Source organism: Canis aureus, chromosome 8 (genome assembly GCF_053574225.1).
Source record: "Canis aureus isolate CA01 chromosome 8, VMU_Caureus_v.1.0, whole genome shotgun sequence".
Lineage (NCBI taxonomy): Eukaryota > Metazoa > Chordata > Mammalia > Carnivora > Canidae > Canis > Canis aureus.
The window spans coordinates 9,070,942-9,097,228 of record NC_135618.1 but is presented as its reverse complement, the minus strand read 5'-3'; the positions used below and the strand labels follow the sequence as shown (position 1 = coordinate 9,097,228).

At 42.0% G+C, this 26,287-nt stretch overlaps 1 protein-coding gene across 2 annotated transcripts in view; it reads right to left on the bottom strand.

Annotated features, from left to right (window-relative positions):
- PTGFR (prostaglandin F receptor) overlaps positions 1-5,034 on the bottom strand; it is a 43,110-nt gene extending 38,076 nt beyond the window's left edge. Inside the window, exons 1-2 of one of the 2 annotated variants that reach the window (XM_077905149.1) lie at positions 4,848-5,034; positions 2,834-3,704 (exon numbers count right to left, since the gene is read on the bottom strand). In XM_077905149.1, coding sequence (XP_077761275.1) covers positions 2,834-3,631 — 798 coding nt within the window. In that variant the 5' untranslated portion in view covers positions 3,632-3,704; positions 4,848-5,034. Of the gene's footprint in view, positions 1-2,833; positions 3,705-4,190; positions 4,421-4,847 lie in introns of those variants that run through there. The other variant, XM_077905150.1, reaches the window with a different exon arrangement.
- Between the last annotated feature and the right edge of the window lie 21,253 nt (positions 5,035-26,287).

Genomic DNA, 26,287 nt, shown 5'->3' with positions numbered 1-26,287 from the left:
TGATTTCAGAGGCTAAAATCAAGTTTAAAATAGTTTAAAAACTAAGAAGTTTTTAAAATATAAGGTGGAGAGTGATGGCTCAGTCATTAACATCTATGCAATTTTTCCTAAGCATTTAATGGGGAAAAGAGACAGGTTTCAAATGAGATGCTAGTGCTTGATGTTATTCAGCATTCCCAAACCTGAGTTTCTTTACAGGGGTTCCATTTAGAGCTGTCTGACGGCCTTAACCTAATGTCAAAGGCACATGTGTCTGGACCACAAAAGCTGTAAATCCTTTAGTCAGAATTTGCTATGAAGACCCAAGCGTCCACAAGAGAAACCAGGAATGCAAAGAATGCTTCCAATAAAATATCACCCGTCAAGAAGTATCTGTGGTGTATCAACTGAGCATCGAACACAGAAATAATTCTCACACTAAAAAGCATTTTAGAAGGATTGATACACTGGTGTAATAGGTGTGTTGATAATTAATTCATAAATAGAACATAGAACTCAGAAAATGTTTCACAAAAACAAAATTATGTCTCCAACAGAAATATGTTCAAAATATGGATTAAACTGTAATATCTACTTTAACAGAGAAGGAAACCAAAAACTCAGGAAGAAAAAAAACATAAATTCAAAATATCCATGATGAGCATGGAATCTTGCTACCTTCCACAGTCTCACAGCAGTTAACCTATCACTCCTATTTCTCAATCAAAAGCTAGAATGAAGCAGAATTTTAAAGGTGACTGAGAACAAGCATAAACCAAAGAAAGCACCAGTGATTACCTCAGTTGTCCAGACCACTTGTCTCTCCTCTCACTATTCCATTGATTTCAGGCTCTCTCCAGGCCTACTGTCTCCATTTTTCTCACCTTCTTCATCTTCTCTTTCTAACCCCCAGTTGATTTCTGGGCTACTCACGGTCACTTTTTATTTTGAAAAGCTAGATTATTTCAATGTTTAAGGGGGAAAAAAAGGATCGTTCAAAGGGAATTGCCTCTGTTGAGTGGCATAAATTAAACTCTTCAAGAATGAATGCTGAAGTGACTCCTAAGTATTGATAGAATTGTTCTCTGCTACTCAGATTCAAATAACCAGACAATGAACACAGATCAGATCTCTGCTTGGTTACACCTAAGGCCTCCTAAAATGACAGGCAGGCCTCAAAATGTTGACTTGCCATTGACAGACCCAACCTGGCTTCCCTGTGGTTGGGTTCCTAGGACCAATTCCAGAATATCAGGAAGAAATATTTAAATGATTTAACAATTCCAGAAGCTAAATTCAAATTGTGAGAACATAATATGAATAAAGAAAATATTCAAAAAGTAGAAACCCTTTTGGAGAATAAAATCAGCTGTCACAGGATTTGTCTGCAACAGCGGCTCTCACAACTTCCTTATGCATCAGGATCATCAGGATTGTTTATTAAAACTCCACTGGTGGGGCACCTGGGTGGCTCAGTCTGTTAAGCATCTGCCTCCAGCTCAGGTCGTGATCCTAGGATCCTGGGATGGAGCCCCACATCAGGCTCCCTGCTTAGCGGGAAGCGTGCTTCTCCTTCTCCCTCTGCTGTGCCGCCTGCTTATACTTTCCCACTCTCTTTTTCTCAAATAAATAAATAAAATCTTTAAAATAAGTAAATATATAAATAAATAAAACTCCACTGGCAACAGTTTTTGGACAGTGGCTCTGCTGGAGGGTCTAGGAAAACTGCATCAGTCGCAAGCACCTTCATACTACCAGGCAAGGTATGATCACAACCTCTGGGTTCCATCTACCTCTGTCTCCCCACTTTGCCTCACCTTTACCTGTGGATCCCCTGTATTACTATGTCTATCCCATTTCTTCACTGGTACAGAAGAAGGAATGAAAATAATCTTTACTGCCACCACTAGTTGTGTATAGATGATTCTTTCTCTCTTTCATGGCATGTTGTCACTCTTTCCATCATAAAGTAAAATGATGAAGGGAGTTAAGGCCATACTTAAAAAAATCATAAATATTTTGTCTTCTACCTAGAAGATAATATAAATGACTTATGTTTGTTGTTAATTCCTTAACCTTAGCTTTCATTTCCCAATAAAAATAACATGCTGTCAAACAGAGCTACTGGCTACGTCAAAAAAAAAATTTTTTTTTAAAGAAATGGGATGAAAAAGGAAGGTTTTCCTACCAATCATACCTCTCCTTGAAGTATTGGCATTGTTCTTGGGTTGGTGAACTAGTGATTTCTTCACCTAACCTATCCATAGAATTCACCTCAACTATCCAACTATCTCAACTCATCACCTCCCTTTGCAAGCCAAGACCCAGCATTGTGCGTTTAGAAAAACCCAGTAGCTAATATGCCTTTCCACATAGACTTTCTACCAAGACTTAGTTGAGCCCATTCCAATACTATATTTATAGTTGGTCGGGTTTTTTTTTCACATTTTAGAAACTAATTCTATTGAGCATATTAAAACTATGTTGCTCTATTAAAATCACCTTATCCTCTTCTGCAAGCAGGTTATGCTATAGTTAGAATTGTTAAGCAAGACATTTCTTTCAAACCTATCTTCCCAGTCTTTGATGTGTTCTGTTTTGTAGAAACACCAGGTCCTCTTTCATTTCACAAGTAGGAGTGTTGGAAAATCATACCATGGGTACCATAGACAGCTTAATCCTGAGCCAGAGCCGGGTGCCGAAGTAAGTCCTGAGTAGGAATAAACTCCAGTATTTAAGAGATTGAATAGTGTTGCCCATCAAGACCAACAACTTTGAAAAAGACAACAAACCTTGTATTACACATGGAAAAAAATGGAAGAAAGCAGAAATTGTCAAAATGTTAGGCTCTTACCAGAAATGGACTCCAGCAAATGCAGGAGACACACATTATAGCCAGGAGCTGGATGACCATTTCAAAATGATGAGACCTGCCTTGTCTGTGCTGCTGACTTTTAAATTTGACTCTTAAAAGTGTGATTCCTGTGATGGCATTGCACAAGAATGAAACGCCAAGGGCTAAGAGCCCCAGAAAAGAAAAGAGCAGAAGGTAAAACCTATCTTCCCAGTCTTTGATGTGTTCTGTTTTGTAGAAACACCAGGTCCTCGATGCTTGAATTTTATAGTTTCGATGCCCAAGGATGGGTAGCAAAGCTATGAAAATGGCAAACAAGCACACTCCACTCAACATCATTTTCACATGTTTGGATGTAATTTTCGTAGAATGAAATATTGGTTTGGTGACTCCGATACAGCGCTCAATGGCCATCACACTGCCTAGAAAAAGTGGGCACAGACCGGAGAACACCATGCAGATACCAAAGATACTGCAAAGGATGTTCGACTGGTCAAAGCGGATCCAGTCTTTATCGGAAGCGTACACAAAGACTGCTATAGCTCCATTGATGAGGTGGCCAAAGAAGTCTGTGATTACCAGGGCACTGGCCAAAAGCAGAAACGATGCCTTGGACTTCTGTCTAAATCTCTGATAAGCCTTCATGAGAATAGCAATGGCAAGGCTGTTTGACAAGATTCCCACTGTCATGAAGATTACTGAAAAAAATACCGAAAGCCGGTTTTCCGTCTGGCAAGTTGTATTTGAAAGGAGCCCAGCTGCAGGAGACACTGGCTGTTTGGAACTGTTCATAGACATTGTTGTGGAGATCAAAAGCTGGCCTCTCAAGTCATCTCCCTCTCAGCACAGTGCAGGCTTGCAGTCCGGACATCTGCAGCACAAAGACAGAGGAATCGTGAGCCCTGGATAACTGCTCATCTGACACTTAAGACTGATGTGCCCCAGCACCCGGTGGGGGGAATCGGAGGTATCTGGCCTATCACAGGCGAGGTTGCATCACACCAGGGCAGCACACGTCTGCCTGCGGCTCCACATTTCATTTTCAAGGTAAAGAAGCTGCCCAAAGTCTCTCTCTCTCACACACACACACACACACACCTGCTTTGGGGTAACTCTGCGGCCCCTCTGCAAACGGGGGCCTCCCAAATCGCCTCCCTACATTTCACAGACACCTTGAAACTTCTAAAGTTTATGGGGTCACCAACAAGATCAGAGGGAAACCCTAAAAAGTTTTTCAATGCGCGCAATAGTCTCTTCAAGTAACGAGGTGACCTTCTGCGGTTTCTGCGTTTGCCTTTGGAGGGCTTGTCCCCCCCTGCCCCCCCCCCCCCCGCCCAGTCCTCTTTGAGGGAACTACCTGTTGGGCAGGCAGGCCAGGTACCCTCCTCCCTCCTCCGGGCTTCGGGAGGGGACAGGGGGGAGCAGCAGACGAACCCTGCTGGCTTCCCCGCCGCTCGGAGCCGTCAGCTGTAGCTCAGCTCACGGCCGACCCCAGGCCTGGGGACCCGCGGAGGCCAGGGCTGCGTCTCGGAGGCCCCTGTGGTCCGGCGGCCACCTGCGCAGAAGCCCCGGGCGGGGACGGGGACGGGGACGCAGCGGGGACGGGGACGCAGCGGGGGCGGGGGCGGGGGCTCGCCGGGACTCGGGCCGCCGCGGCGGGGCGCCCAAGCGGCCCCGGTGTGCGTCCCCGCTCGCCTCTCCGCCTTGCCGCCGCCCCCTCCTCCGAGCAGCCCGCCGGGGAGCCCCGGGCCCCGGGCCCCGTCCCGGCCGCGCTCCGCCGCGACACCCCTCCCGGCCCGACTGCACGCCGCGGGCCCGCGTCCCCCCCCCCGCCCCTGGGGCGCCCCCCGCCGGCCCCACTCCCGCCCCGGGGGCCCCGCGGGGCGTCTGCCCGGGACGTGGGGCCACGCTCGGCCTCAGCTGCGCCCCGGGGCGGCCGCCGGAGGGTCCCCCCCCCCCCCCCGGGCGGAGCATCCCGAGGCCGGCGTGCGGAGGCAGCCGCCGGGCCCGTTACCTGCGCATCCGCGGCCGCCGCCAGGGCCCGGGCGGGGAAGGGCGGCCCGCTCCGAGGGCCATCGCGCGCCCGGCCCCCTCCAGTCCCGCCGTCCCGCCGTCCGTCCGTCCGTCCGTCCGTCCGCGCTCCCCTCCGCCGGCGCCGACGCTGGAGGCTGCGGGCGCGCGCGGCTCCTCGGTCGCTCGGCCCCGGCGGCGCTGCAGCGGGCGCGGGCGGCAGGGCGCGGGGACCTCCGCCCCCTCCGCGTCCCCCTCCCCGTCCCGGTCCCCGTCCCCCTCCCCTCCCCGCCCCCTCTCTCCTCCCCGCCCCCTCCCCCCCCCCCCCCCCCCGCGCCCGCAGCCGCCCGGCCGCTCGCCGAGAAGCTGCGTCTCCCACCCCGGGGAGCTCAGGGCGCCGAGTGGGACTCGGGACGGTGCAGGCGCCCGGCACCCCGCAGCGCACCCTCGGTGCGTCCCTGATCCGGCCCGCAAAGGAGAGAGGGGCGCCCGGGGCGGGGGTGGGGCTGGGCGTGACCCCGGGGTCCTGGGATCGAGTCCCGCTTCCGCATCCCCGCAGGGGCCTGCCTCTCCCTCTGCCTGTGGCTCTGCCTCGCTCTCTCATGAATAAATCCAAAGAAAGAAAGAGAGGAAGAGAGAGGGAGAGAAGGAAGGAAGGAAGGAAGGAAGGAAGGAAGGAAGGAAGGAAGGAAGGAAGGAAGGAAGGAAGGAGAAAAAAGAGAAAGAAAGAAAAGAAAGAGAGAGAAAGAAAAGAAAGAGAGAAAAAAGGAAAGAAAAAGGAAGGAAGGAAGGAAGGAAGGAAGGAAGGAAGGAAGGAAGGAAGGAAGGAAGGAAGGAAAAGAAAGAAAGAAAGAAAGAAAGAAAGAAAGAAAGAAAGAAAGAAAAGAAAGAAGAGAGGAAGGAAGGAAGAAAGAAAGAAAGAAGAAAGAAAGAAAGAAAGAAAGAAAGAAAGAAAGAAAGAAAGAAGAAAGAAAAGAAAGAAAGAAAGAGAGAAAGGAAGGAAGAAATAAAGAAGAGAAAGAAAGAAAGAAAAGAAAAGAGAAAGAGAAAAAAGAGAAAGAGAAAGAAATAAAAGAGAGAAAGAAAAGAGAAAGAGAAAAGAAAAAAAGAAGGAAACAGAAAGAAGAAAAAGAAAGAAAGAAAGAAAGAAAGAAAGAAAGAAAGAAAGAAAGAAAGAAAAGAAAGAAAAAAAAAGAAAAGAAAAGAAAAAAAAAAGAAAAGGGTAAAGAAATCAGGCAGACAGAGCCGGTGTGTTTGAGGAAAGGGCTCAGCGGGGCCCATACCCCCAGGGAGTCCAAAACAAGTATTCAAGCCACGTGTTGTAAAGGAAAACAGTCACTGCCTCGGGGTTCACTATCAGAGGCCTGGACTCTAACTTTCTAAGGAATGTGAAAAGGGAAAGGGATGAGAAGTATTCTTGAAGGACACCTGCAGATAAGGTATTAGCAACATTTTAATGATTTCTAAAAGCCCAATGTCGACAGTATTTCTAATAATACATTTACCCAGAGAGTTGTGAATCTAAATTTTCTGGAAATCATGTTATTATCAAGTGAAGAAATGCCCACTATGTCATTAGGAATTATGATTTGGGTCATTTTAATACTGTAACTGCTTTTTTTGCTAATATTGTTTTGATCCATACCTCCTGTGTCTCATTTTTCCAGCTAAGCACTTGGGGGAAATCTATTGGTGACCTGTGCTCTCTTTATTTTAGTACAATGTTGCCACCACCTAGGTGAAAAACCAGTGCCACCTGGAAATAAACCCTCCTTACTCTGTTCGAAAGTCAGAAGGGGCCTCTAAATTCCTGGAAAATTGAAAAGGATCGTAAAATGCTAAAGTGAGATAAAATAAATTAGCTATTAACTATAGGAAAGAATGCACAGTTTTCCCCACAGTAGTAGATATTGAGGGGTTTTTTTTTTTTTTAATGATATGATCATAACTTGTAAAATAAACTGTTGCTCAGGTATGGTCAGGGAATTGAACAATTTGATTAAACAAATATTCTGGTTAGTAAAAGAATATAATATCCAGATGGCCAGTATCCAAAGAATAACTCTGTGGTAAACTACACAGAAAACGCGAATGCCAAGGGAACTATTATTTCCCTCAATGATTAAGAACACTTACACAATTACATTGCAATTGCCTATTTATTTATGTCTCTCCCCCTGAAATGAATTCCTGCAGAGGTCTTATCCATCTCTCCAACCTCACCTAGGACTGTGCCTGGTCACTTGTCAAATGTTGCTTGAATTCATCAACGTTACCATCAGCGGTACCAATATTAGAGTCGGAGATCTTGAAATCTGTCACTGGAGCACCTCACTAACATCAGCTGCTCTAGCTACTGGGAAAAACAAACAAAGCAATCTCAATAGTGTAACGTCAAGTCATAATATGCATTTTGTAACGTATTCATAACAATAGCAATTTATTTTTCAAAGTACTACATAAATCCCATTTTTTAAAAAAAAATCATCTAAAAAATAAAAATTAAATTAAATTAAAAGATCATCTAACTTTGCATGTATTCTTGGAGTTTCTCTTTTAGAATCCACTCCTTATGGAGACGCGTTTCACTTGAAGATCACTAGAAGATTCTAAAGCACTGACATCTCTTCTCCTCCCGAGAGGGAGAATATGTTACTATTAGCAGAGCAAGTTACCAACTGCTTTGGAAGATTAGACAGCTCACTATTCTTGAAAGAAAAAATTATACACACCTGTGTGTTTGGTGTGCGTGAGTGTGGCCTTAGGGGACCCGAATCTGATCCTCTAATCAAAGTTCCCAAAGGCAGCCTTCAACTGCTTATATAAGGACAAAGAGCTGGTGATTCAGTAGCTAAGGGAAACAGATCAAAACTAATAATAATAATAATAATAATAATAATAATAATAATAGGGGATGGTTGATAAACTCTTCTGAAATGTGGCAGTTGCTACTGTTACTTCTCTTGAGAAGTGGACACTCTTATAAAACTATCCATTGATATATTCATTCCACCAATTTTTTGAGCACCAATTTTGTATCAGGCGCTGCCTCTTGGTGGCGCCCATACGGCTGTGTGGACAAAGCATACAAAGCCCCTCCTCTGGCAGGACTTCTAGGTTAAGGGAAGGCACTGACATTTGGGACACATGGGGCTGGAAACCTGGGAGGGATTTTAGATGTCCAGGATTCCCTTTGTGTTCCACGGAGGCAAAGCTGCCGTCAGCCGGTGTCCGTGGAGCTAACCTCCCATGACAGGTGTGAGCTTGGCAATCACCTCCACTCAGAATGAGACGCAGGAGGACACTTTGCTCAGAAGATGTGTGCACTGTAATTAAAGCCAGAGAAACAGGGACTCAGTGACACTGAGGTTGCAATAAAAACTCCATAAAAGTTAAAGGGAGTGTTGGAAGTTGAATTTTATGGTTTTCATAAAACTGTCCAGAAAAGCTTTTCTGGAATTTGCCATTGAGATTAATAGTACAAACATGCCCTGGTTTGGTAGTAATGAAATTACTAACATCTTCTGTCTTTTTATTTTTATTATATAACTATTTGATACATGAAAAGCAGCATATGTAACACATTTGTAAATTGTGAATTATAATAAATAAGTAAATAAATAATAAATAAATAAATAAACAAACACCCATGCTCCTCCTGCCTCATCTAAGGACTGCATTAGTTTCTTGGAGCTGCTGTAACAAGTACCACAAAGTGGGTGGCTTAACCAATGGGAATTTATCGTCCTCCAGCCTGGAGGCTAGGAGTCCAAAATCAAGGTGGTGGCAGCTTTGTTCCTTCTGAGGGCTGTGAGGGAGAATCTATTCCGTGTCCCATACCTACCTTCTGGGGATTCGCAGCTTTAGTGTTTCTTGGCTTACGGATGCATCACTCGGTCTCTGCCGTCATCATCATATGCCATCATCCTTCCTGTGTCTCTGATCTCACATGGGGTCTTTTAAAAACCCCAGTTATTTTGAGTTAGGGGGTCCACCCTACTCCAGTATGACCTGGTCTTCATTATCTACATCTCCAACAACCCTATTTCCAAATAAGATCACATTCTGAGATACTGGGGGTTAGGACATCAATGTCTTTTTTTGGGGGGAGCAATTTAATCCATAACAAGAACTATAGGAGAACATTACTAATATTGCCACATGTATGTTTCTGCCTCCAAGTCCATTCCTCTGTATCCCGCCAGCAGAGATGGAGAGATTACCACTATCCTGAACTGTGTGTTTGTCACCATTCCCTTGAATTGGGTTGTTTCATCACATAAATGTGCCGGTGAACTAACATATTATTTAATTTGCCTTCTCTTATGATTTAACCTTCCATAACTTGCTTTTTTTCATACAAGATTTTTAAGATTCATGCCTATTATTGTATGCAGAGTAGTTTATTCTTTAACAAACTTCTACAAGACCTCAATGTTTGTATATCCCAAATTTTTAAATATTATTCTGTCACTAACCCTTGGGGTTGTTTCCGGTGTTTTGTTCTCAGGAAGTATTCTGCTATGAGTATGGTCTCCTGTCCTTCTCCTTATGTAGGAGTTTCTCTAGAATATGCACCTTGAGTGAAATTACTAGGTCAGAGGATGTGAAAATGTTCAACTTCGCAAGATAATGCTGAAATCTTGTATCACTTCACACTCCTTAAATGGTGCATAAGAATCCCTCTTCAGCCACATTTGTGATAATGCTTGGGAATGTCTAGCTTTTTAATTATTACCAGCCAGATGGTAGTAAAATGTTACATTGCAGACCTAAACTACATTTCCCTTTTCTTTTATGTTTATTCATCTATGAAATACTTGTTTGCCTCTTTTATCCAATTTTTTATTGGGTTGTTCGTCTTCTTCTCAATAATTCTTGCGTTTTAGATACTAGCCGCTAAGAGTTAACGTCTGAAAACATCTTTTTTCCAAATCACATCTTGCCTTTTCATTCTCTTTATGCTATCATTTTTTTATGAGCAGTTCATTTTTTGCATATTTTGCATTTTGTATTTTTAATTGAAATGTAGTTGACATATAATATTACAGTAGCTTCAGGCGTACAATATAGAATTACTGTATGATCCAGGAATTCCACTTCTGGGAATGTACCTGAAGAAGACAAAAGCACTGATTCAAAGATATACACACTCCTAGATTTTTTACAGCATTATTTACAATGGCTAAGGTATGGAAGCAGCCTAAATGTCCATCATCTTGGACACCTACAAAGAAAGATGTATGATTTTACTTTTCATGGACTCTAGGAAAGAAAACTAACAACAACAACAAAAAAAAAAAACAGCAGCAACAGGAAAAGAAACAGACCGATAAATACAAATAACAATCAAGTGGTTGCCAGAGGAGATGGGCAAACTTGCCAGAGGAGAGGTACAAGCTTCCAGTTATCAAATAAATAAGTCATGGGGATGAAAAGTACAGCATAGAGAATATCATCAATAATGCTGTAATAATGTTATGTAGCGACAGATGGTAACTACACTTATCCTGGTGAGAATTTTGTATACTATGTAATTGTCAAATGAGTTTTTAATTTTAATGTGACCAAATTTAAATATTTTAAATCTTGTCTTTTGTATTATATTTTTGTGTCACTTTTTTTTAAAGATTTAATTCCAGTGTAGTTAACATACGGTGTTATATATACAATATAGTGATTTGACAATTCTATACATGACTCAGCTCATCACGATGAGTGTGCTCTTAATCCTCATCACCTGTGGCCCATCCCCCGCCCACCTCCCCATTGGTAACTTTCTGTTTGCTTATAGTTAAAAGTCTGGGTTTTTGTTGGTCTCTTTTTTTCCTTTGTATTTTTCTTTTCATAAACTCCATATATGAGTGAAATCATATGACATTTGTCTTTCTCTACCTGATTTCTCTTAGCATTATGCTTGCTAGCCCCATCAACATTATTGCAAATGGCAAGATTTCATTCTTTTTCATGGCTGAATAATATACGACATCTTCTTTATCGATTCATCTATTGATGGACACTTGGGCTGCTTCCATTGTAAGTAATGCTGCAATAAACATAGGGGTACATATATCCTTTCAAATTAGTGTTTTTGAGGACGCCTAGGAGGCTCAGCAGTGAGTCTCTGCCTTCGACTCAGGGAGTGATCCCGGGGTCTGGGATCAAGTCCCACATCAGGCTCCCTGTGAGGAGTCACTTCTCTCTCTACCTCTCCCTCTGTATCTCTCATAAATAAAACACTTTTTTAAAATTTTTGAGTTTTTGTGTTCTTTGGGAAAATACTCGGGACCCAGATTAATGGATCATAGAATGTTTCCATTTTTAATTTTCTGAGGAATGTCTATCCTGTTTCCACAAGCTGTATGAGTTTGCATTCCTATCAAAAATGCACGAGGGTTCCTTTTTCTCTATGTCCTTACCAACACTTGCTAGTTGTGTTTCTGATTTTAGTCATTCTAACAGGTATGAGATGATATCTCCTTGTGCTTTTGATTTGCATCTCCCCAATGATGAGTGATGTTAAGCATCTTTTCATGTGTCCCCTGGCCATCTATCTGTATGTCTTCTTTGGAGAAATGTCTTCTGCCCATTTTTAATTGGATTATTTGTTTTTTGTGTCTTGGCTTGTAGAAATTCTTTATGTATTTTGGATACTGACCCTTTATTGAATATGTTATTTGCAAATATCTTGTCCCATTCCAGAGGTTGCCTTTTACTTTTATTATTTCCTTGCTGTGCAGAAGTTTTATATTTTGGGGAAGTCCCAATAGCTTATTTGCTTTTATTTCCCTTGCCAGAGAAGACATATCTAGAAAAATGTTGCTACGGCAGAAGTCAGATGCTCTCTTCTAGGATTTTTATGGTTTCAGGTCTCACATGTAGGTCTTTAGTCCATTTTGAGTTTATTTTTACTTAGGATGTAAAAAAGTGGTCCAGTTTCATTCTTTTGCATGTAGCTGTCTGTTTTCCCAACAACATTTGTTGAAGAGACTGTCTTTTTCCCATTGCATATTCTTGCCTCCTTTGTTAAAGATTAATTCACCATATAATCATGGGTTTACTTCTAGGCTTTCTACTTTGCTTCATTTTTCTATGTGTTTATTCTTGTGTCGGTACCATACTGTTTTGAATACTACACTTTTGTCATATCACTTGAAATCTGGAATTGTAATAAGTCCAGATCTATTTTTCTTTTTTAAGACTGCTTTGGTTATTTGGGAGGTCTGTTGTGGTTCCGTACAAATTTTAGGATTGTTTTTTTCCAGTTCTGTGAAAAATGTTGTTGGTATTTTGACAACAATTGCCTTAAATCTGTAGAATGCTTTAGGTAATATAGACATGTTAACAATATTTGCTATTCCAGTCCATGACCATGGAATGTGTTCCCATTTCTTTGTGTCTGCTCTAATATCTTTCATCAATGTTTTATAGTGTTCAGACTACAGATTTTTCACTTCCTTAGTTAAGTTTATTCCTAGGTATTTTATTATTTTTGGTGCAATTGTAAATGGGATTGTTTTTTCAATTTCCCTTTCTGCTGCTTCATTATTAGTATATAGAAATGCATTAGATTTCTGTACACTGATTTTGTTCCTATGACTTACTGAATTCATTTATTAGTTTATTCATTAGTTTATTTCATTTATTAGTTTATTATTATTAGCAGTTTTTGGCAGAGTCTTTAGGTTTTCTATATGTACTATCATGTCATCTGAAAATAATGAAAGTTTCATTTCTTCCTTCCTTATCAATTTGGATGCATTATATTCCTTTTTCTTGTCTGATTGCTGTGGCTAGGACTTCTAGCGCTATGTTCAATAACAGTGATGAGAGTAGACATCTTTGTCTTATTCCTGCCCTCAAGGGAAAAGCTCTCAGTTTTTCCCCATTGAGTATGATGTTAGCCATGAGTTTTTCATTTAATGCCTTTATTATTTCAAGGTATGTTTTCTCTGAACCTACATTATTGAGGGTTTTTATCATGAACGGATGCTATCCTTTGTCAAATGCTTTGTCTGCATCTATTTAAGTGATCACGTTTTTATGCTTTCTCTTATTGATATGATGTATCACATTGATTTGTAAATACTGAACCACTCTTGCATCTCAGGAATAAATCCCACATGACTGTGGTAAATGATTTTTTTAATGTATTGCTGGATTCAATTTGCAAGTATTTTGTTGAGGAATTTTGCATCTATGTTCATCAGAGATATTAGCCTGTAGTTCCCTTTTTTGTGGTGTTTTTCTCTGGTTTTGATATCAGGGTAATGCAGGCCTCATAGAATGAATATGGGTTTTTCTTTCTTTTCTCTTTTTTGGAATAGTTTGAGAAGAATAGGTATTAACTCTTCTTTAAATGTTTGGTTGAATTCATCTGTGAAGCTATATGGTCCTGGACTTCTGTTTGTTGGAAGTTTTTTTGATTACTGATTCAATTTCATTGCTGTTAATTGGGCTATTCAAATGTTCTACTTCTTCCTAATTCAGTTTTGTAAGGTTATATGTTTCTTGGAATTTACCGATTTCTTCTAGGTTGTCCAAACTGTTGGCATATAATTTTTCCTAATATTCTCTTATAATCATTTGTATTTCTCTGGTGTCAGTTGTTATTTCCCTTCTTTCATTTATGATTTTGTTTATTTGAGTTCTCTTTTCTTTCTTCCTTGTAGCACTAAATATATCATGGTACAACCTCTGGCCTACAAAGTTTCTGCTGAAAAGTCTCCTGATAGTCTTATAGGGTATCCTTTATATGTAACCATTTTCTTTTCTCTTGCTGCTTTTAAAATTCTCTTTGTCATGACTTTTTGCCATTTTTATTACTATGTGTCTTGGTGTGGACCTCCTTGAGTTGATCTTTTTGGGGGCTCTCTGTGCCTCCTAGATCTAGATTTTTGTTTCCTTCCCCAGGTTAGGGATGTCTTCAGCTATTATTCCTCCATATAAATCTTCTGCCCTCTTTTTTCTTCCCTCTCCTCCTGGGATTCCTGTAATGTGAATGTTATTACATTTGATGATGTCACTAAGTCCCCTAAATCTATTTTCATTTTCTATAATTTTTTTTTCTCTAACCTGCTCAGTGTAATTACTTTCCATTACCCTGTACTGCAGGTCACTGATTTGTTCTTCTGCCTCCTTTAGTCTGATATTTATTCCATCTAGCTTATTTTTACTTTCATTTATTGTGTTTTTTCCATCTCTGATTGATCCTATTTTATCTCTTTGCTAAGGGTCTCACTGATGTCCTCCACTCTCCTCTCAAGTCCAGTGAGTATCTTTATGATCATTACTTTAAATTTCTATTAGGCATATTATATATCTCTATTTTGCTTGGGTCTCTTGCTGTGATTTTATCCTATTCTTTCATTTGGGACTTATTCCTTTGTCTCCTCATTTTGTAACTCTGTTTCTGTGCATTAGGAAGGTCAGCTATGATTCCTGCTCTTGAAAGTAATGGCCTTATGAAGAAGATGTCCTGTGGTGCCCTGCAGTACAGCATCTCTTGTTTACCAGAACCTGGCATCTCAGAGAAGTGTACTATGTGTGTTGCATGTGCCCTGCTATGGTGGCTGTGCTGATTTTTCCTTCAAGTCCAGTCATCTATAGTGGCTCTTTTTGCTTGTTGTGGGCAATGCTTGGTCCCTGTGGTGCTAATGGACCAGTCTGGGCTGTTTTGGGCTTGAGTTGAGTAAGTCCAGGAATTTGCTAGAGATGCAGTAGCACCCAAACTGCAAGGCACTTTCCCTGTGTTGTCCTTGGAGAAACATTCATTGATGGGTAAGACCTGCAATCAGCTGTCTTCCCCCAGCCCACTGCTGGGGCCATAGTCTGACTGGTGTGTGTGGTTCTCTTTCCTTCTCCCCAGGGCAGGAGTCACCTTGGAGTGGTACTGGCCCCTGTCAGGGCTGCTTGTACACTGCCAGTCTTCTGGCCCTGGTTTGGATGGGCTCCAACTAAGAGCATATTGAAGGGGGTGTATCCAAAACATGCATCGGGGCAGGGCACACCATTTTAGTAAGGTTTGCATGCTGGTCCTCTGTAAGAGGGGACCTGCCACTGCCACTGCCAAGACTGAGGCCAGCCACGTTGGGGGCGGGGAGGACAGACCCGCAAAGTGCACATGTCAGAGGATGTGGTGTTAGAAAAGTTTGCACTTGTTTTTTGAGAGAGGGGACCCACAGCACTGGGACCAAGGCAGGCCTGGCTGAATGAGACAGACTCAATGAAGCACAGCAGGAGGGGGAAGGCATGGTGTCAGCAAATTAGATACAGAATGTCAGTGCCACACTGGTTCCCTTAGGTGCCTATATGTTTATGCTGGGCAAGGGGGTGGAAAATGGCAGCCACCAGCAGCTTTATTCCTGAAGAAGTCTCCCAACAATCTCTGTCCTTCTGAGAGATGCTCTGAGATTAGTAAATAACTCTCCTTCTCATATGCCCTAGGCATTTATCAAACTGCTACCTCTGTGCTGCCTCTCCAAGGGCTATGGTACTGTCTCTTTAGGGGCAGGGAATCAGTTTCCTCTTGCCTTCTCCTCTCTCCCAGAGTCAAGCCCACTGATTTTTAAAATTCCATGTTTTAAGTCCTACTGTTTGTAAGAGTTCAAGAAATCCAGCCCCTCTGGTGTTCAAAGCCAAATGTTGTGGGGATTCATCTTCCCTGTGCAAGCTCCTTGTTGTGATGGTCTGTTTCTGTCCCCTCGCTACACCCGTGAGTCCCTCCCCCCCTCACCTCACCCTTCCTACCCTTTCTGATGTGGCCTTTTCTCTACATTTAGTTGTGAAGTTTGTTCTGCCAATCTTCAGGTTGTCTTCTGAGTTATTTACACCGATGTGGGTGTTACCTAGTTGTATCCATGTGACACGGTGAGCTTCGGTCCTCCTACTCTGCCACCTTCCCAGCAATTCACGCCTGGTGTCACATTTTAAAAGTTTTTTCCAGTTTATAAAAATATTCTAAACATTTTAATATTCTTGCCTTCCATACTTAAGTCTTCAATCTTTCAGATAATGATTTTTAAGTATTAAGTGAGGTGGGAATCCAGGGGCTTCCTCCATATAGATGACTGATGTTCGTGGTGTTATTACTAAATTATGGGTTGAATTGCATGCCCCCTGAATTCATATGCTGAAGCCCTAACCCCCAGTATTTCAGAATGTGACCTTATTGGAGATAAGGTCTTCACAGAGGTAGTAAAGATAAATTGAGGTCATCAGGATGGGCCTAACCCAATGACTGGTGTCCTAATAAAAAAGGGAAACTTGGATCAAGGCCCTCCATTTACAACTAGTTCCATAAACTTAGGAAATTACCCAGTTCATTTATGCCTTGATTTTCTCATTTTAAAGATGTAAAAAATAACAATACCTACCTCATGGACTTGTTGTAAGAATTAAAATAAGTTAAATTAGTTAAGTGCTTTGAAGAATACCTGGTGATCCATATGTGGTGGGCATTACTATATATTTATAAACTGCAAATAAGGTTATGTTGGGCCCCAGCTTACAATCTTGAAATGCCTCCCATTTCTCATCATTTCCCCCAAGCAGGTTCTCTGGGGTCTCAGTTCATAAGAGATTAATTTCTTAAAAACATTCATGAGGTTTGGGAAAGCTACCAAACAAATGTGAAACAGAACTCTTTATTGAAGAATAATAACAGATACTAATGTGCATTGTGAATCTTCTGGAAGGGACCAGAACACTCAGGCATCCCCCTGGCACTGGTCCCTGTGGAAAGTACTGTTTGGGAAGTGCTATTGTCACTCTTAGGATACTCTGAACATTTTAACATGGTTTTCAACACCCTTCCTAATCTACTGAGGTACCTCTCCCCAGTGCTTAATTCTCATTCCTCCCTCTCCCCCTGAAACTCAGTGTCTCAGCACCACTGACATTCTCAGGTCCTGAACCCTGTCTCTTGGCCTTCATTCACCCCCACCTTTAACATCCTTCCTTCAACCTCTCATGTGCTGCCTGACTTCTATTCAGGCTTCGGGGCTCAGCACCCCAGAATTACTGTGCAATCTGTACATCATGCCAGCTGCACATCTGCCATTGCCATTGTGCTTTCTGCATTTTGCACATGCTGAGGAGGCGCTCAGGTATGAATGAATGCACGATGATGAGTGAGTGAATGAGTGAGTGAATAGACAAACACAAAATATGTACACTACAGATGTGGAAACCCAAGCACAGAAAAATAACTTGCCTGATTAGAATGGCAAGCACATGTGACAAAACCAAGTCTGTCTCACCACAAAACCCATTCTCCAACCAACTCTTCATATTGCCTTCGGGTTTAATAAAACACACAGTGCTGTCCTTTATGTACAAGGTTTGTTGCTACTAATCCTACCACCAGAAGGACAGATGTCTGTACTGTTTTCCTTCAGTGCAAAAAGTTTTTCAATGATTCATCTACATTCTTTCACAATATCCAAGACCCAATGGTGGCACATTTTTAGCACTAATGTTTGTGTTGACTCTTTATGACAGTAGCAGAATAAAAAGTCTATGAGGTAAAAAGAAGGGAAAGATTGGAAAGAGGCCGAATAAAACAATATTTATTGATTTCCTCCCCAGCAGTATGAGAGACTCATACACATTAACACCAGCAGGTAGTTATATTTACTTTTACTATTCAGAGAAGAAATGGAGAAACCATAGCCCAGAGAGCATACATTATTTGTTCAAGATCACACAGCTATGCTGAAAGTGAGATGCAGTCCAAACCCTGAAATGGCCAGTTCCCTCTGCTTCATTCAGAGAGCAGGGGGCAGTGTGGATCCTGTTTGGGGGCACCTGGGTGGCTCAGTGGTTGAGCATCTGCCTTTGGCTTGGGGTGTGATCCCAGGGTCCTAATGTCGAGTCCCATGTCAGGCTCCCTGCACGGAGCCTGCTTATCCCTCTGCCTGTGTCTCTGCCTCTCTCTCTCTGTGTCTCTCTCATGAATAAATAAATAAAATCTTTTAAGAAAACCCAAAAACTTCCTGTCTGTTCCCATACCTCCTTCAGCCTGGACTTTGCTCCTGGCCCCTCTGTTAGAGCCCTGGGTGCCTATCACTATTTGCTATTTATTCTAAGAATTTGGTGGACTCTTTTTTTTTTTTAAGGATTTTATTTATTTATTCATGAGAGACACATGGAGGGAGCCTGACGTGGGACTCGATCCCGGGTCTCCAGGATCATGCCCTGGGCCGAAGGCAGGCACCAAACCGCTGAGCCACCCAGGGATCCCAACTTGGTGGACTCCTAAAGTGAGCAAGGCATCTATGCTAAGGACATTTAAAAGGCAGGGATAAGGTAGCTCCAGTTTCTGCCCCCAAAAAACTTAAAATCTAGAGTGGAATGCTATTTCTTGTTAACAATGCCCTCTTTTCTTGTTTTCTTTTCTTTTTTTTTTTTTCTTTCCATTTTACCTTCATCCTTTTCCAGGCTCCTCTTTATTTTTTGGAACCTTTCTTCCTGACACATCTGACTTCAATATTTGATATAAGTATCTAGGAGCCAACTAAGAAACCAATTTAATCCATCCAGTAAACTACTTTTTTTTTAAATGGCCCTGTGCAGGGCCCCTGGGTGTCACAGTCAGTTAAGCATCCAGCTTGTGGTTTTGGCTCAGGTCATGATCTCAGGGTCCTGAGATCAAGCCCCTGTCAGACTCCATGCTCAGTGCAGAGTCTGCTTGAGATTCTCTCTCCCTCTCCCTATCCCTCCCACTTGTGCTTGCTCTCTCACTCTCTCAAATAAATTAATCTTTTTTTAAAAAATGGCCCTGAGCAGAGGGGACACAAGACATATAGACACAAGACAGTGTATATGACAGTGAAGGTAATGAGCAAGGGCTTGTTGCATGGAAGAGGGTGGACCAGATGCAGCATCACACAAATGCCTGAAGGCAATGGAGACCCCAGCACAGGGCACCAAAAAGGAGCACAGTGTTGTTCACTACTTTGGTTCTCGCCTGCATATGAAAAAATATAGAATTTACACCTATTGAGAACTGACTATGTCTCGAGCACCATATAAGTGCTTTATATGTGTATTCAATTAACTTGCACAAGAACTCTAAGAAAAGGCAAAACTACAATCTTCATTTTGCACATGAGGCAACAGAGGCACAGAAAGATTAAGGGGTTAAATGATATAACAGTAGAGGAGGAACTCAGCCTCAGGTCTGTTCAATGCCATCCTTGCCCTTAACCCATGGCCACAGTTCTGCACTGAAAATGATAAGCAGCCACAACCCCCCTGCACACTGCAGTTGGACACACAAGGTTGTCCACATATTGGCAGCTGTTGTGGAACTTCCTTCTGTGGTTAAGTGGTTATCAGGGTCCTCTTGATTTCTTGACTGCATTCAGTACTTGTCCACCACTTTTACATGATACTTCACTTTAAAGAAGTTTCAAAACACCAGTATCCAATCCAAAGCAGATCTACAACTACCCTGAAGGATGATGAGAACATCCTTGGAAAAGTAAAGAAAAAAAAATCACTCCTTAAGAAAAAAATGGAAAGTTCCTCTCTCGAACCGCAATTCAAGTAGAGAGAGCTTAAAGGGGAAAATATTGATAGCTTGCTATTCCTCTAACTCAACACGAAGAGGAAACTGCTTTACCTGAAAGATGAAGCCATCACAGCTGTGGAAATAGTGTCAAAAAGCTAAACTCCAGGGTAGGACTAGTTTCTTGGGTACATAGCCAGTGCCATCTTGAAATTCTTAATCATTTTTTTAAAGATTATTTATTCATAGAGACACAGAGAGAGAGAGATAGAGAGAGGCAGAGACACAGGCAGAGGGAGAAGCAGGCACCATGCAGAGAGCCTGACGTGGGACTCGATCCAGGGTCTCCAGGATCACACCCTGGGCTGCAGGCGGCGTTAAACTGCTGAGCTATGGGGGCTGCCCTCTTAATCATTTTTAATCATTTTTTGTTTGAATTTGTGTTTTGTAAGTGAAGTCCAATGGGACAATGGAGCATGCACCAAGGGATTAGAACCTCTGGTTCCTGCACAATCCTACCTTCCTGGGATGGACCTCCCTGTGACCAGTTCTCCATGACCTATTTTCCTGTCCCACATCCCAGCCAGCCTCCCCTGCCCTATCTAACTGTAACTACTGTCACTCTTCACCTACCAAGGGGCCTGGCCATGAGCTTGGGTAGGGTTGGAGTTGGGCACGCACACTGTGGCATCTACCAGGGATTGGAGTTATGGGGTCTATGGAAATAAGAGACCCTTGGATTGACTCCTATGACCTAATCCCCTGCTGGGATGCTATTTATAGGTTCCTTGGCTGATGGAAGGAGGAACCCTCCCATAAGGCCCAAGCAAATGTGCACACACCTCAAATCATGGAACATGACCCTGGGTGCCCCTGAGAATCTGCCCAGCCCCACAAGTATCCTTGTGCCCTAAGTGCCCCCTCAGGCAGCTCCATGCCTAGGGATCTTCTCTTCTTCCTTCCTACCTTCTTCATTCTGTCTTGAGTTTATCTCTGGCCAGTTAGAGGCACCTTCCAAGGACAAGCCACAAAATACAAATTGTGTAATTTTGGTGACTCCACACAAAAGAAATGTTCTGATGTTTGCATTTGAATTGGCATTGCACAATACAGAGAAGAACAATAAAATTCATGCTAATAATTTAACATTTTGATTTTTATTTCCTTAGAACATCAAATAGCAAAAAACAAACCATGGCAAGTTGAGAGAGACACCACAAAAGAAATGAAAAAGCTGTAGATACTAGTACTTTTTGCCTGCTTTTGGCATTTCTCTCTCAGCTTCCACACTAAACGCTGGATCTTAATCATCTGTATACCCCCTACATTGTCGTAGTGCCTAATGCAATCAGTAAATATTTGGTAAGTGAATGAATAAGTTCCTATAATAATTTCTTCCTTAATGGAACTAAAATCCTTCTACCTGCTAACCTGACAAAGGGCTATGTCCTCTGTATTTTTGCATCTTCCATAAAACAATGCAATTCCTTTGGTGATGTCTCTTGATGTGTATTGAATAATTATATACACAGTGTTTCTCCCTTGTCTCAATGACTATATCTCTCCAGACAATATGAACTGGATAAAAAAATTATATACTGAGTAAATTAAAACAAAAAATACTTTCAAATTGTCCAACACACAAGGCAGAAAAAGACAAGTCATTCTTGGCTGAACCGTGCAACTAACTACCCACATTTTCCCCAGTATGTTCCATGTCCAGGCAGAGCTGAAGATTCACATCTCGTTTTCTAAGAGCTTGTTATGACGTACTTTAACATGGTGACATCGTTTCATCTATTGTAAAATTTTTTAAAAATCAAATTGAAGCCCTGTGTGGTCATGAATTTCTTTCTTAAAGTTCAAAAAAATCCTGGCATTCAGAGTGTGACTCTGATTGGAAGAGGAGCTCATCTTGTGAAAGTGTCCGTCAGAGGCAGTGATCACTAAAGCAGAGGGAACAAAACTGCTGTCAGAACACTGTGTCCTTGACAAATAGAAACTGCTTTTTTCACATGTTGGAAATTATTTCTTTCACATAATCAAATCTTTATTCTTAATATGATGATCATCAGAGAAAAATGTCTCCCTTCCCAGAGCGCCTCTCCTGCACTCTGAACACTTCTGCACGTCTCTACCACAATCGGTGATTTAAACACAACTTTGTCTCAAAATATGTACATTCCCCTAGCATCTCTATTCCTCCAGACAATCCCAGGTATCCAGAGGGTCAATGTCTTCGTCATCACCGATGCCACTCCTCTCCCCACCTCATCAATAGTTCAACATGCCAACTCAGTCACCAATCAGCTGATTATCTCGGACAAGTCACTGGACCCCTCTAAGCTTCGGACTCCCACCTATTCTGAAGAGAAACAAGCAAAGGAAAGAAAAAGAGGAGAAATGGCTAGGCTAGTCTTTAGAATTCTGTATTGGTCAAAGTTCTCCAGAAAAACAGAATCATTAATGTGTGTGTGTGTGTGTGTGTGTGTGTGTGTGTGTGTGTGTGTGTGTACATAAATATAGAGAGATCTATCCAGAGAAAGAGATTACATATATACATACATTATACACATGGTTACATTATATATATCTTATCCTTGGAGAAGCCTGCATTTTTGTTCTATTCAGGCGTTCCCATATATATCCTATTAGATGTTTCTCTGGAGAATCCAGATACAAACCCCTGATCATACTCTAGCCCATTAAATGAAACTGGCCTTCCATATACCATGCAGGTGGTGGAGGCACCAGCCAGTTGGGATAGCATCCCACACGGAGAACTAGTCACTCAAGGAATTTGAGCGTAGAATAAGAAACCAAGAGAGAAGCCTATTTATAAAGATTAAATGTAGTAAGATTAGTGGATGATTCAGCTCACAAGACATGCTAGTGCCTGGGACTCATCCCAAGTACCCCATATACAAAGTCTGTCCCAGGTCCCCTGGTTGATAGTCTGAGTCCACTGATACAACTCCATCTAATAACAGAAGAGGCCCAAGAATCTGCAAAACCTTAAAAATTAAGAGTAGCCAGGGAAGGCAAGGACAGACACTCCCTGCTAATTCAACCGTTGGTTTATCCATTTATTCAACAAATACTTATTTGTTTAGCTTGAACCAAATTCTGTTGCAATGATTCTAGATTGTTTCTGCAGTGGGTTTGCCATCAAGTTATACAGCCAAGATTTAAGTGGGCAAGAGACCTTTCATGAGACTGGCATGGTAGACATAATCCAAATGTAACATGTGAAGAAGAGAAGTTGAGCTCATAATCATCCCACATCTGCAGGTGATTTTAGAATCGAACCACATCAGGGTGTGGAATGGAAAACACATTGGGTGAACCTTGATCCCATTGAAAGGCCGAAGGTGCCTGGAATATTAAATGAACCACCGGGCCAGGACTAGGCTAGTATCGTCGTGTCGTGGGGCCTTCAACTTGCCAAGATATTTGCCCAAAGCAATCAATCTGGCCTGTTCTGCCTTACAGTTGACCCACACAACTGAACTTTAGCTACTCTTCTTTGACACCCCCCCCACACACACACACACAGAATCTGCCACAGTTTCAAATCCCTTGAATCCAGAGACGGCCTGCACCAAAAGTAGATGCTGTAATCCAACATCATATGCCAGAAGATAATAAAAATTTTGTATTAAGAAATCATTTCATCAAAATTATGAAAGCTAGATCTTAAAATAATCACAACTTTCCAAAATAGCAGACAATGATAGCAGCTGAAACTCAGTTGGCTTCAAGTAGAGTCCTTGTGTATTTACACTCAAAGGCAATGGAAAACTTGGATCTCACACATGCAATCAGTTGATTCGATTTCACTCTTCCAAGCTGGTTGGTGTTTGAAACTAATTTAGGAGACGCCTCCATGCCTGTGGTCAACCTCTAGCTTAGCCTATCAATAATTATTTTTCAATCAAAAATTATTTAACTAAGTTGACTAGCTAAGTATTATCTTTTAGAAAATAACTCTAGTAAATCTGTAGAATGGTTTCCTCTTCCTAATGGTAGGCTCCTCAAGGGCTACCAGGGCTCACCTCATCAGCCCACAGCTATACCTCTCTGGTCTTCCATCTCATCTTCCTCTTCCTCTCACTTTCATCACCCGGCCTGTTTCCTTGAACACTCCAGGCAGGCTCATGTCTTAGGGCTCCCGGACTGTTGCTCTCTCCACCTGGAATATTTCCCATGCAGATCCACTTAGCGCACTCCTTTCCCAACTCATGTCTTCCCTCATATTTCACCTTCTCAATGAGGTCCAGTCTGTCAATTCTGCTTACACTATAAATTTCACCCCATGGCTCACCGCTGCATGGATCAGGCCCTCTCTGTCCCTCTTACCCTGCACTACCATTCCTCTTGTCCATACACGACTTACTACCTTCTAACTATCTGATGTTTATTGTCATTATTATTTACTGTCTGTCTCCTCCAGAATGAAACCTCCATGAATGCATTAGTTTCCCACGGCTGCTGTAAGAAATTACCACAGACTTGGTGGCTTAAAACAACGTGACTTGTTCTCTTAGAGTTCTGGAGGTCAGAAGCCCAAAATCAGTTTCACTGGGTCAAAGTCAAGGTGCTGGAAGAAGGCTCTGAGGGGATACTCTGTTTCCCTCCCGTTTTCAACTTCTAGCAGCCACTAACACTTCTTAGCTTGTGGGCTTTCCTGTGTCCTCAGAGCACATCACCCCAATCTCTGCTTACATAATCACATTGCCTTTTCTTCTTATGAAGGAAATCCTCTTGTCCCTCCCTCTAGTAAAAACACTTGTAATTATATTTAAGGCTCACTGGGATAATCCTGGATAATCTCTCATCCCAAGATTCTTAATTATACCTGTAGAGTTCTACTGGCCACATAAAGTAACAAATTCACAGATTCCAAGAATTAGGATGTGGACATCTCTGGTGGGCAACGGTTCAGCTTATCACAATAAGAATAGGACTTTTGGATGAGCACTAAGGAGGGCATTTATTTGATGGGATGAGCACTGGATGTTATACTATATGTTGGAAACTTGAATTTAAATAAAATATTTTTTAAAAGAATTAAAAATTTTAAAAAATAGGATTTTTGTCCATTTTGTTGCCACAGGTATCTCAATCCCAAATCTGGAACACAGTCAAGAATCAATAAATATCTGTTGGATTAGTAAAGTTAAACTGCTGTATAAGGTAGAATCATACAAGTAGCTTAAAACAGTTCAGAATTCGAATGTATCATATCTGGGGGTGCCTGGGTGGCTCAGCTGGTTGAGAGTCCAACCCTTGATTTCCAATCAGGTCATGATCTCCAGGTGGTGAGATCAAGCCCTGCATCAGGCTGCAAGCTGTGTGGAGAGTCGGCTCAAGATTCTCTCTCTCCCTCTCCCTCTGGCCCTTCCTCTCTTCTCTCTCCCTAACAAAAAAATATATATATAATCTGCTCGAATGTATCATATCTGATCTTAAGAACCATTCCATCTGGTAAAGGCATTCAAAGAACCCATACTGCCTCATATTATTCACATAATTAACTCAGCCACATCTTAGCACATTTCTTTCTCTGGAAGAAATGAATTTACTATTAAAATGAATTTCCCATGAATGACTAGATTGAAATATCACCCCACACATACATTTGTTTCCCTTTTTTAAATTATCATCCACCTTTGTGGGGTTTTGGGTTTTTTAAAGATTTATTTGTTTGAGAAAGGGTGGGGGGGCATGTGCACAGCAAGGGGAGGGCAGAAGGAGAGGGAGAGAGAATCTCAAGAGGACTCCCTGCTGAGTGGGGAGCCTGACATGGGGCTTGATCTCAGGACCCTGAGATCATGACCTGAGCAGCAATTCAGGGTCAGATGCCTAACTGACTGAACCACCCAGTGCCCTCCACCTTTCTGTTTTGTCTATATGCTATAAAATATCCGTGAAGGACTACTTCTCAGGATACATATATTTAAAGTTATTCATTCAGAATGTTATCTAGCCAGTCAACAGTTATTGAATGACATACTAGACTTGGCCATTCTTAAAGATGTTTATTACCTCACAGAGGAAATCCACAATATTGATTCTTAAAAATATATATTTTATCACTTGATTATTTGGGACTTATAAAACTTGAAGAAACAACCAGAAGCAAAGGCTTCTCTCTAATAGCTATTAGGTGGGATGCTTTGGGTGGCTCAGCGGTTGAGCCTCTGCCTTTGGCGCAGGTCATGATCCTGGGATCTGGGACGGAGTCCCACATCTGGCTCCCCTGAGGGAGCCTGCTTGTCTCTCTGCCTGTGTCTCTGCCTCTCTCTTTGTGTCTCTCATGAATAAATAAATAAAATATTTTTTAAAAAATAGCTGTTAGGTCTTTAATACATCTTGTTGGGCAATTTATCAAGCTATGAAAACAGACTAGTTCTTCAGGTGGGGGTGGTGGGGGAAACTGTTCTAGCAGAAGTGAGAGATACCATATTGGAATATGCATAACATGACATGATATGCAATCTGCAATGGTGACTAAGAACCCTCGAGTCATAAATATCTAGGTTTGAAAGCCAGCCCCACTACTTAACTGCTAAGCCTCTATTTTCTCATCTGTTCATAGGGATTTAAAAAAACACCTCCCTAATAGTATTATAAAGAGTAAATTATGTATACATGTGAAGCAATTGAACACAGAGAGCAACACCTACCTTAAAAGTGTAAGTGATGAGTGGGATGCAGAGCAACGCACCATTGTCAGGCCCAGCAACAGGCATAGCACCAAGAGATTCAAGCCATGTTGGCTATTATCAATGTTCGCTACCATTTTATGTCTAAAATAAACGTCCTACATCTAACCTAACTGGAAGCTTAAAGTTAAATGTATGGCTCTAGTGTACTGTTTTGTATAAATAACAATGGAATGGAATTAACATGACCATTTCCAAAAGACG